At 34.8% G+C, this 12795-nt stretch overlaps 1 protein-coding gene across 3 annotated transcripts in view; it reads left to right on the top strand.

Moving 5' to 3' along the window:
• FAM184A (family with sequence similarity 184 member A) overlaps positions 1 to 12795 on the top strand; it is a 79797-nt gene that overhangs the window by 40817 nt on the left and 26185 nt on the right. For 2 of the 3 annotated variants that reach the window (XM_035538923.2, XM_035538922.2), the window contains exons 7-9: positions 1076 to 1237; positions 2827 to 2948; positions 3135 to 3285. In XM_035538923.2, coding sequence (XP_035394816.1) covers positions 1076 to 1237; positions 2827 to 2948; positions 3135 to 3285 — 435 coding nt within the window. Of the gene's footprint in view, positions 1 to 1075; positions 1238 to 2826; positions 2953 to 3134; positions 3286 to 12795 lie in introns of all 3 variants that reach the window. The other variant, XM_050710172.1, reaches the window with a different exon arrangement.

Below are 12795 nucleotides of genomic sequence, written 5' to 3'. Positions count from 1 at the left end.
ATATTAGGATGAAGTTGTCTTTTTACTCTTTAGATTCCTAGGTGAATTCCTCTTTTATTTTTATTTTATTTTTATTTCTCCTCATTTCACCTTTGACCAATCAAGATTTTTTAGAAAGTCTGTCTCTCTGATAGGGCCAGTTCTTAGACTGCCCTCTCCATGCAAAGGATTTCTGATGACTTTACTAAGGACCATTTTAAACAGCTTTCAGTACTTGCATGTAATTAATAATTATATAATCATGCTAACAAACAGAAGCAGTAGTTAATGTTACCCAGAAACCCAAAGATAATATTTTAAGACACTCATCCCTTGATATTTATATCAACATGAAGAGGCAATGAGATAGACTGTTAATTCTGAAAAAACTTCACTTCCCTTTAGCTGCTCTTCTTTGGTCTCCTCTGCCTGCCATTACTCCATTCTTCCAGCCTACATATGAAAAAAAGTTTTTCCGTTTAATGTACAATGTTTAGTTTCTAATATTCTTACTTAAAGCAAAAGAAGTATAGTACTGTTTTACAAATGGGGAACTGAAGTACAAACAGGCACACATAAATGTATTGTTATGTAGCAGTTAGGGAAATAATCACATTATAATTTACAGATACTATATACTATACAGACTAATTTATGGACAGGTAGAAATCTGAAGACAAAGAAACATATACGCTGGTACAAGTTAATCTATCCATTAGATTAAAGCTTACGTATTTAGAAATAGTGTTACTCATTATTTTAATTTGCATAAAATGTGCTTTCTCGTAGTAAAATTACAGGTAATTTCAGAACTTTTATGTAACCTCTTTCCTTGCAAAGTGCTTCAAGTATAGGTTGGATTTTTTTCTTGTAAAAAAATCCTTTAATCTGAATCTTTGTTTGCTTTTCCAGTATTACAGGATTTTTGTTTTTTAATACACAAACATTAAGTGTTATTAAAGGAGAACAGGTTGTGCAAAGGAAAAAAAAAAGATTGGAATTAGAAATAGAAGAAAATGAAACCAAGCTGACTAGGCTATTGTTAGTAATAATTATATAAATTACCTTTTTTAAAAAACAAAATTATATGTTATAGGTGTGTCGTCTGCAAGACCTTGTACGAAAAAGTGAACAAGGCCTTGGTACTGCAGAAGGACATATCTCCAGTCTTCAGGAAGCTCAGGAAATACTCCAGAAAGAACTAGAGTTAACAAGAGCAAGACTGCGTGAAACTACAGATTCATTGTATAATGTTGAGGTAACCATAGTATTGGAAAATAAATTGTGCAAAGTACCATCACTGTGATTTCAGTCTTATTATTGAAATGGCAAGACATGTTATAATGTACACATTAGTGAAGGAGCTATGTGAACTGTTCCTGCCATAGTATGTCTGTACAAACTATATCCAGAGTCAGACTTCTCAGATGCCTGAGTTAACAGAATTTCGTGAAAAAGTGAAAAGGATATGTGTTACACCACTGCTGTTCTAGACAGTTTCATGTCTTGATGATAAACATGACCCAGAACAGTATTGGCTCTAGAATTCATTAAAACATGCACCTAAGACAGTTTTGTGGGTAAGCTCAGCATTCTGAACTCCAGGTAGTATGGCTACCATCACCTACTGTATACCTCATTAAAATCACATTAGAATGAGATATAAGATTACACTGAGAGGTTTTTTGTTTGTTTGTTTGTTTTTAGTTATTATTTTTATAAAATTTTAAGAAAGAAAAGCTTTGATATGAATGTAAAATTCTAGAACTGCAAGTTAATCTGTCAGTAGGTCATCTACTGACAGGAGGCGGGCCACAAAGTTGATCAGAGGGCTGGAGCACCTCTCCTATGAAGAAAGGCTGGGAGAGCTGGGGATGTTCAGCCTGGAGAAAGAGAAGGCTCTGGGGAGACCTTGTTGCAGCCTTTCAGTACTTAAAGGGGGCTTATAAAAAGGATGGAGAAGGACTCTTTACTTGGGTAGATAATGATAGGACAAGGGGGAATGGTCTTAAACTAAAAGAAGATAGATTTAGATTAGACATTAGGAGGGAATTCTTCACTGTAAGGGTAGTGAGGCACTGGCACGGGTTGCCCAGAGAAGCTGTGGATGCCCCATCCCTGGAGGTGTTCAAGGCCAGGCTGGATGGGGCTTTGGGCAACCTGGTCTAGTGGGTTGCATCCCTGCCATGGCAGGGGTGTTGGAGTTAGGTGATCTTTAAGGTCCCTTCCAACCTAAGCCATTCTACAATACTTTAATACTGAGCATAACTTTTTTTTCCTCTTTCCTCAATAAACAAAGCACATTTACAAGATTACAGCAAATGTTTGAAGTAGAGCAAAAGAAAAAATATCCCTGAATCTGATTTCATACTGGTGTAATTTTCTTAAAAGGAGCAGCTTGAAGAAGGATATTGTTATTATTATTTTTTTTAATCTATGGTCATTAGATGTGCACCCTGTTAGTTTATAACTTGCTCTGTGTTTTTTGTAATTTAAGTATGCATATGAACTACTACATTCTTCTCTCTTCACTTATTCACATTTAAATATTCATATATAGCAGACTACTGGCAATAACATTTATCTTAGATTATTTCCAAAATGACTTATTAGCAAATTCCTTTTTAAAGCTTTTTAGAGGAGTACAGAATTATGTTCCACAGGTATGAAATATCAGTGGAAGTATAGGTATTAATAGGTGAAATCAGAAACAACACAGCGAAAAAGTTATAGTACAAGGCTTATAAGCCAATTATAACAGATGTTTTGGGTATAAATACATAAATTTAAGGTTTGAAATACTTTTTTGCTGCTGATCAGTCTCTATTGTAAAGCTTGTGTTTGCAGGGAGAACTAGATCAGGAGAGACAACAGCACGAAGCAATGATTGCTGCCATGAGAGAAGAAGAAAAGTTCAAAGTTGACAGAATGGCTCGTGACTTGGAAATCAAATGGACAGAAAATCTTCGGCAAGTATTAATTTTTGTCTTTGTTTTCTTTAAATAAGAAATAAAGTAAGTATTACCTACAAATGTAATAGCAAATGAAAAGTAAAACAAAGGTTTTTTTGGTATTATCTAAGCTTTTCCAGTTATTGCTGAGTTTTTATTTCTTTTTAACTTCTTGCATTTTAGTTATTTGACCTTTATTTTTAGACAGGAATGTAATAAGCTTCGTGAAGAGCTGAGGCTTCAACATGAAGAGGATAAGAAAGCAGCTATGACTCAACTATTGCAGCTGAAAGAACGTGAAAAAAATGCGGCCAGGGATGGATGGCAAAAAAAAGTTGAAGATCTTTTAGATCAGGTAACTATAGTCTCTCTGAGAATTTGAAAGCCATTACAATTTGGTTGCTGATGCTTTATTACCAATTAGCTCCATGAAATTGTTTGTGACATCTGTCTTTGAAATGAAATTTGTTAATGTTTTTTTAAGCCTAATCATTAATGAACATTTTGAGTAACCCATGAAGATATCTTAAAATGATATGAATGTTCTTCATGCTGAATGCAAATAAAACTTTTTGCAGATTTTTTGGAGGCAGTGGGAGTCTCACAGCTTCACTGAAAGATTTTCTGATTCTCTCTGGTCACCTACTCTATTGTAAATATTTACCCAAGCTAATTGTTTGAAGTTGGAGTTATCTTATATCTTTACAGTACAGACACTGTACAAGTCACTGAAAAGTCAAAACATCCCTCAGTTTCTACAACATATTTCTTACAACTATGTCTTCTCTTAAGTAATTTTGGACATTATTTTTGTTTGGACATAATTTTTATTTGGACATAATTTTTTATAAATACTGACTTTGTAATTGCAGCTCATTTTATCAATTCAGTTATGTTAGGTAATTCACAGAAAATACTTGCTTTGTACTTTTTCCAAACCATAAATGCCATAGTGCTGGTTTTGTTGGCTACGGTTTGAAAGAATAGCTGACAATGAACAAATACATTTTAAGGAAAAAAAATAAAATAGATTTTGGAACTCATTAGATGACTGTGATTTCAGGGTACTATTTTGGGATGGCTTTAAATTTGTTGTCTAATTTGAGAAGTTAATAACTGAACGTGCACTTGATTACAGAGCTTCTTATATGAACACATAAGAATTTGTTTTGGTGCCAAGGAAATTTAAGCTTTTAAAATCTTGTAGTCTAGGCTCGTAAAGGCTGAAGGTTTTGAAGGTTCTTGGTCTGATGCTTTTTACAACATGAATGTAATAAAGGAATTGAACTCATTTAATTTTAAGTTTCACTTACTTGTCTTTAACCAAGCTTCATTTATTGTATTTACTTGAACCTGTAAACAGCATTTTCTTCATGAGAGTACAAATTGAGAGTGGAATGTTAAGCTTTCAGTAGTTTTAACATGCTTCTCTTTTCCTTTTAAAAATACCATAATAAATCTAACCTACTGTTTTAGAAAACTCATTTGACAAGCACAAGGTCCATGAAATTACTGGGAGGAGAGCAAAGTTCCAACTCATTTTTCTGCAGTTCAAACTTGCTCTGGTCTATACCAGCAGTCCTATACAATGCTTTATCAAAATAAAACAAGAGCAAGGTCTACTGCTATCTGCAAAATCATTTGTAAACTCTTAACTTGGCAGAAAGTGTGGTCTGCCTAGGGTCTTTATGTTTAGAAAGTGTCTGGAGCTTGACCTTTAGTTGTATAAATGCTGTTCAGAAAGGTTGAATTCATAAATTAATTGCTCATCAGTATATTGCAGTATAGGGCATTCCAGAAAGTTCTAATGAACATTGGGGGGGGGGGGGAGATTGTAAGAAATTATTTCTAAAAAAAAGTGCAATAATGTATATTTGACAGATATAATTTAAGTTTAAAGGACATGAGTATCGTTTCTTGCAGGTTGATAAAGTATGATGTGAAACAGTGATAGTAATCTGCTTTTTAATTTAGATAACTGCATTTCTTGATAAATTTATTATGTACTTTCATTCTTACGGGTACATTGTTTTCTAATATGTATTGATGCATCTCATACTTGACTAAAAATGAGTTACAAAGAAGTATAACACCTAAACTGAAGTATTGGAATGGTTATGTAAGCAAGGTTTTGAAAAAGCTGGTTTTAATGAATGGAGAGAAGAGAGACAGTGTAGTTATTTAAACTGTAGAAAATGTTATAGAATACTGTGTTATACACACAGTATGCCCATTTTGGGGTACTGCAGATTGGTGCCATAATAAATGAATGAAGAGAGACAGCTATAAATGGCAACAATATTAAAAAAAAAAAAAACAGTTGAATCCAACAGTTTATGTCAATAAAACATTTTTTAATGTTATACTAATTGCCAAATTTCTGTCATATACTATTTCTTGCATGTTTGATAGATGAGATCTAGCTTTTAAATGAAGCAAGGTAATATTTTTGCTTTTATGCCAGTACTGCTAAGTAGTCTTTTATAGAATTGCATGTAGGATTATTGATTTTGTAACAGTAGTTTTGTTATGAGTAAAATAATTCCCTTGAGAGAAAATGCTTTTCAGCTGATCAGAAGTTTAAATGCCTTATTGCTGGTTGTAAAGCATCACTTACCGTCTACAGTTAAATTTGTGGTTGGTAGGTTAATTGGATCAGTGTCTAGAGACCAAGTGTGTAGCTCTTTTTTCTGATATGAGAAATGGTTGTAGAAGACATAAAAAAGAAAGTGCTTTTCCTTTTTCTTTTTCCCCTGTAAATTTTACCAAGTACTTCTATATCAGTCCATGAGGGAGTTTCTTCATGAAATATGCAGCAAAATCAGATGTGCTAGCTCTTTTCCATTTCTCTTAGCTGTGGAATGCACTTTTAATGTTTTTTCTTAAAAACATTTTACTGCTGAGAAGGCTTCACCAAGAGCAAAATGGAAGAATTTTCTTTTTTAAAGCATGAGTGTGTTCTCTGTTCTGCGGATTCATGTTTTGCAACCTTCAATTTTGAGGAGAACTTCTGCTCAGTTTGACACGCATATTTCTATCTATTTATTTTTATATTCTATATAGAATTTCTGTATTTCTATTTCTGTAAACTGAATCAGGTAATATGATTGTGATGAACTTTTCTATGTTTTAGCAAATATTGGTTCTCCTGTCTTCCTTACTTACCAGAAATACAAGTTCCAGTAAGTTGAAAGAAATTTTTGTCAGTTTTTCCCCAATTCTTATGTATTTTCATACTATTTTGTGACCAAGCATTAGCATGACATTATTTCTAACTTTGTTAACTTTTTGCATACAAAGGTACCATCTTCTATTAATGGAAATAGTCCAGTGAGAACGGACAAAAGTATACTACATACACTTGGTAGCCCTTTATTGTTTGTCCTGCTGCAAAGGTTTGCTACTGTTTTGAAAAGGCTTATGGAAACTTCTTATTTGGAGTTTGTTTCTATTATGATTCTTTTCCTTTTTAAATGATCTCAAAATAAACATGAGAAACTTTTATTTATATCAAAGTATAAATATTTCATTCTGATGTAGACTTTATTCAAATTGCAGTTTTTAGAAAATTTCAAACTCATTCACAGAGTCTTAAAAACAAGTTCTGGCCACTGAATACAGTCTTGTTCACGAAACTGAGTGCTGTAGAAAAGTCGTAGAGTTCCTATGCACATCTGTAAATGACTGTTGTCCAGTCTGCTACCTGAGGACATTTATTGATAGGTCTTTATTTGCCTGTTATGCAGAGCTGACATGCGTCCACATAAGGAAAATCAGGAAATGCTACTTTCTTTCCTTAGCACAAGGATTAATGGCCTGTTCTACAGTCTTGGTAATCCTTGGCTTAGAAGATTTGCTGTTGAATGTATGCTGGAAATTTCTGCTAGAGAAAACCTGCGTATACTATATATCTGTTTCCTGAAGGAAGGAGGATTAACTCTGAGCACAGAATCATTTCATTCCTTTCACTTGATCTTCTCATGAGCGCACTGTATAAATGTTTGTCTGTCAGAATTGGGCAGGATGTAAATTTCAAGCAACTTCTTTAACTCTGGTCATTCTTGTATTCAATAGTAAGGTTAATATGACATCTAGTGGATGGTGTCTCCCCATAAGGATTTGGGGCAAAACTTAAAATGTACTTACAAATATGAAATGCAGATATGAAATATGCAAATATGCAAATATGCAAATATGAAATATGCAAATATGAAATGCAGAAATTCAAGAGAATAAAAAGAGAAATCATACCAAGGAGGGGACCTGGAATGCAGTTCAGGATAAAGTTCTATGCCTCTTCTTTAATCCGTAGATATTTATGTTATTTGCTTTTTTGTTGTTTGTTTTTCAAAGGGGCACCACTACGTGCAGCTCTTGGAAACTTTTCACAAGTGACTATAGCTCTTATACTGTGGTAATAGGAGTCCCAGAGAATCAGGGGAGCTTTGGGAGTTTCTACCTAGGACCTCTGGTCCAGTTTCCGTAAATCCAGTTTCCGTTCTCCTGTAATCTGAGTGGGAAACCTATGCTTTAAGCAAATCAAAATTTATTGTATGTGAGCATATGAGTAATAATGCAAGCCAGAGTCAATGCAGCCTTCAGAGAACTCTCTCTTGAGAGTATTTCCCCTTGTTTAGTGATTGTCTGTACTCTTTAATAATAAAGCCTTGTTCCAGGATCCATATTCCATGCAGAGATGTGATCCTGGAGTTTAGTTGGTGTATTTATCATATCCAGATTGGTCATTATAGTTCTGTCTGAAGCTTGAACATGAAAACAAATGCATGAGATCCAGCCAGCTGTACTATCTCTTTTTCTGAGCTTTTAGCTATGGTGGTGATTTTACTCTTTTGTTTAATAGATTCTGAATTTAACAGAGGAAATTCATTAAAGACAATTTAAAACTAAGAGCTACCCAGCAACACAGACCAAAAAATCCCAGAACAATTCTGAGTTTTCAAAGTATTTTCACTGGGATATGATAAGAATACTAATAAATGTTTGCTTTGTTTCTCTGTTTAAGAATAAATGTGTTACTGGAATTCATTTCCATCTCTCTTTTGGTCTCATCTTCTCTTAATTTTTTCTCCCATGGTATTGTGTTTAGCTAAATTAAAAAGTACATCTAGTTTGTTTGAAATTGTGATATCTTCACATCTAAATAATCTTGTCTTTCTCATCATAAACTTTTAATTGGAATTTAATGATATCGGTTTTTGTTTGGAAGTATTTGAGTTAGTAAATCTGAAGGAGACTGAAAGACTTTTTAATTTTACCTGTCAGTGGATGAAAAGAGCATTAAATTCTTAGTACAGTATGTAATTAATGATGCATGAGTCATAAAGGAATTTAGCTTGATGTTTGGAGCTAACACTTCTAAAACTCGTAAATAGAAATCTAAACCAAATCCAATGGTAATACCATTCTTCAAATAAAATTTTAATCTCATTTGCATATTTTTTCCCCTCAATATAAGACCAAGACTCTGACAAGAATCTAGTTTTAAAGCATTACTCTTAGCCTGTTTGCTCCAGAAGATAATTGCTCATATATTCACAGGTAAGTATTAACCATCTCCATGCTTTTGCGTAGGCCCAGGAATAGTAAAAATAGACGCTGGAATTAATGAGAAAGAACTTAATGGGTAGGACAACATTTGTTTGAGATTAGTAGGTGTATAAAACGCTAGGTAAAGGGCCTTTCTTAACAGATACCTCTGTGGTCTAGGAAATGCTAACCAAGACGCATGAATAATCTTTAAAATCCTGAAAGCATTATGATAAATAAGTAAAATGAAATGAAACTCTAGTACCATTCAAAAAATGTTAAAAAAAAAAAAAAAAATGTCCGTAGATGCAAATGATCTCTCTATTCAAAACTTTTTTTCCCTTGACCATTGAGCCTGCAGTTTGTCAGATGAAATGATCATAATCCAAAATTTAACAGGTAAAAATATGTCAAAATACCTAAGCATTTTGCTTATCAGTTTGGTAGAATCCTACAACTAGAAAAGAGAAGAGCTTAATCTTTTTAAAACAACAGGATGCTCACTACCTTGTGTTGCCTGGACACAGCATCTTCACTCAGGGTTGCAGCAAAACCAGGAGGGAATCAGGACCTATTAGATCTCAGAGATATTTATACATTTTAGAATGTCTCCTATATACTTCATTTTTCTCAATAGAAAACTGTTGGATTTTGACAGAGAGGAAGGGGCAGGGTCTCTAAATGCTGCTTTTTCTGATCAGCCAGACCAGGCAAATTTCGATGCAGTTTTTCCATTCCTAGTATGTCTACAAAATACTGAAGTAGGAAACATCTGCTTTCTAAATCTCTGCAGTCACCTGTCTTGTAAGCAGCAGGCAGCCAGAGACAGTAAATCAGCTGTAAAATCAGTTTTTCTCTTCAAACCAAAGAAGTATCTCAAGAGAGTTTTGTTTATTATCATTATTTTTAGCTGGATAAAATGGACTTATGCCAACGGTCCCTTCAGCTTCCTCAACAGGCCCCTCAAAATAGTTTCTTTTACTAACATCAGATGGGCGCATATAGGTTTTCCTCCTCAGGAAGATTAGCGACATCAAAGGTCATTCTTAAAATGAGGCAATGATCTAGTAGTCTAGATCTGCTTTGATACAACAAATAAAGTTGGATCTTTCCCCACTTAGGGTTTCAGGCTTCAGCACAACAATTTCTGTTGCCGATGCCAATTTTGAAAACTCAGTAAACCATATACTGAAGTCAGGTCTTGGCACAGTATGACATTAAAATATCTTCAATAGGTACAGTGAGAAAGTTACATAACTCATCTTTGAGTGACATGAAGACCAATGCTGAACTTCAGTTTCAAGCCTCTGAAATGCGGTTGAGGGTTATTTTTATCCAAGAGAAACAATGAAATGAGAGAACTTCCACACATCCAATAAACTAAGGTCTTGCAGAAAATAGTGCAACTGAATGAAAAGAGAAAATATCAGTGGTGCAGTAAAACTCCCTTCTTGAGGAAGGTGCAATGTACGATCACTTGGTATAACTTCATGGAAATCTCAGCTCTTTTAGGAGAGATGGTGAAACAGAAGTGGGAATACAAATCTTCCATGTCTTGCATAAAAGGTCTTTCAGTCCTATTCTTTAGCTCTCAGTGATCAGACGGTTCTAGAGATGCAGCAACCTCTATTCTGTTCCTCTGGGTCACTGAAGTTCTTCTCTTGGTTATATCTGAGGATTAGTTGTGTGTCTGCTGAGAAGACAATGCTTCTGCTAAAAAAAAAAAAAAAAAAAAAGGACAGCAAAGCAAGATATGAAAGCAAGATAGCTAATACTTAGATATCAAATCAATGTATGTATATCTGTGAAGCCTGACAGTTGAGCAAGTTTTTCTTATATTACAATCATTTTTAATTATCTTATTTTCTTATATTACAATCATATCACATACCTTAAATTCCAACATGTAGAAATAAGGAGGGCGACAGTTAAATCCACATTCTCTCTTTGCCCAGAGAAGCTGTGGATGCCCCATCCCTGGAAGTGGTCACAGTCAGGTTGGACGGGGCTATGGGCAACCTGGTCTGGTGGGAGGTGTCCCTGCCCATGGCAGGGGGTTGGAACTGGGTGGTCTTTTAGGTCCTTTCCAACCCAAAGCATTCTATGATTTATTTCTCATCAGTTTCTGATTACTTTTCTCTATTGTAGAGTAAAGAGAGTTAATAATTACACCTCCATTCTTTTTGCTTCTCATAACTTTTTCCCCAGGTTATGGGCCACACTGTAGAAGCTGTCACAATGATGTTTGAATTTTTACAGAATTTCTTAATATTTACACTGGACTTATTTTGGTGTTCTCCATTCTAAATGTGTCCTGAATCCTTTTCAATACAGAGCTGCATATCATTTTATTGCTACACATATTGCTGGATTCAATCCCTATACCTACATAACTATAATTTACTACTCTATCATGTATGTATTATATGAAAATTATTTACTTGCTAATAAAGGATGAAAATAATAAATGGCTATCAGATTTAGTGTTAATCCTAGTGCATCCCTGTTTGATTTCAGTGATGATTCACCTCTACCAGTTTTTGAGATTTATCATAGAATTATTAAGGTTGGAAAAGGCCTCCAAGATTATCTGGTCCAACCATCACCCTACCACCAATGTCATCCACTAAACCATGTCCCTAAGTACCACGTCCAACCTTTCCCTGAACACCCGCAGGGACGGTGGCTCCACCACCTCCCTGGGCAACCTGTTCCAATGCCTGACCGCTCTTTCTGAAAATAAATGTCTCCTGATTTCCAACCTGAACCTCCCCTGGCACAACTTGAGGCCATTCTAGTCCTATCGCTAGTTATCTGTGAGAAGAGGCCGACCCCCAGCTCCCCACAGCTTCCTTTCAGGTACCTGTAGAGAGCAATAAGGTCTCCTCTGAGCCTCCTCTTCTCCAGACTAAACAACCCCAGTGCCCTCAGCTGCTCCTCACATGACTTGTGTTCCAGGCCCTTCACCAGCTTCATAGCCCTTCTCTGGACATGCTCCAGGGCCTCGATGTCCTTCTTGTAGTAAGGGGCCAAAAACTGAACACAGTACTTGAGGTCTGGCCTCATCTTTTCCTTCACTAAGATTGTATGAACGTACTTTTTTGGGGGAATTGAAATCTAATGTGATAATAAATTGAATAACATTAAAAAAAAAAGTCCTCAAGAATTGCTTCTGTGCAATAGCATTTATTGCGCAAGTTTGTAATCTTGTTGAAGAAAGAAATCATGTTTTCTTTAGCAGGGCTTTTTCCATTGTTATGTTGTCTGAAACTCACCTTATTTTCACACTTGAAGTCTTTCTTGATTGACTCTTATATCATCTTTTCCAGTCTTTTTCTTTTTTTCCAAGATTGATGTTTAGTTAGCTAGCCTATAATTAAATGCTTTTGAATAGTGCCATGGTATTTAGAGATGTGAAGTACTTCAAGATTTGTGAAATACTTATGTGTTTGGGGTTTTGTTAAAAAGTAATAAGCTATACGTTGAATGTTCCTGCATGTCTTTTTGAAAACCTAGGAATGTCAAGTATAAAAGCTCAACTTTACAAATATATTAAAATTATGTATATAGGTTTGTGCATGGTCTTCTTTCCACCCCTATAATCTTTGAATATTTCATACTTGCATAAGACTATTACTGTTCTCATTTCACAGTCTGCAATGTGGGCTGCAGAAAGATTGCTTTGAGTCTCAGGTAGAAAGAAATCTGTAACAAATCTAAGTACTGAGCTTAACTAGAGAGTGTTAGTCTAAAACCTTCACCAAAAATTCATTTTTCTTCTGTCTGTTTTCCAGATCTAAAACTTTTAAACTTGGTGAAATCACATATTAAAATGGTTAAAAATTGAAAATTAAAATTTTTAAAAATTAAAAGCCCTCTTTATTCTGTTAGCCATAAGGCCAGTTTGGCAGCAAAGACAGACCATTTTTTTTCTTGGAAAAGAAATCTATTATTGTGTGAGCAGCAGGGGGCAACTCTCACTCTCTTAAATGTTCTTATTCATAGGGTAGAACTCAGAATATAGTTTCCAAAAGATATTTTTACTTGCACTTTATTTTCAGTGTAGAACACAACTAAGGTTTCTACTTCTACTTAATTATCAAGAAATAATTCCTGCTCTTAATAGCTTCCAACCTAAATTAGCGAGACAGATGGGAAAGGAAGCACAGAAAAATTTGTGGGTTTGCTCAGGTTGGCATTGGCAAAATTATCTGTTGAAGTCAGAACTGTTACATGGCAGTCTGTTGTCTGGTTCACTGGAGTATGATGCCTCCTAGTGTTACAGTCTTGATTGTAACTTGACTTTAACAATTTTAAT

This window comes from Cygnus atratus, chromosome 3 (assembly GCF_013377495.2).
Source record: "Cygnus atratus isolate AKBS03 ecotype Queensland, Australia chromosome 3, CAtr_DNAZoo_HiC_assembly, whole genome shotgun sequence".
Taxonomy (NCBI): domain Eukaryota; kingdom Metazoa; phylum Chordata; class Aves; order Anseriformes; family Anatidae; genus Cygnus; species Cygnus atratus.
Note: the sequence above shows the minus strand (reverse complement) of the source record. Positions and strands in the feature narration are given on the sequence as shown.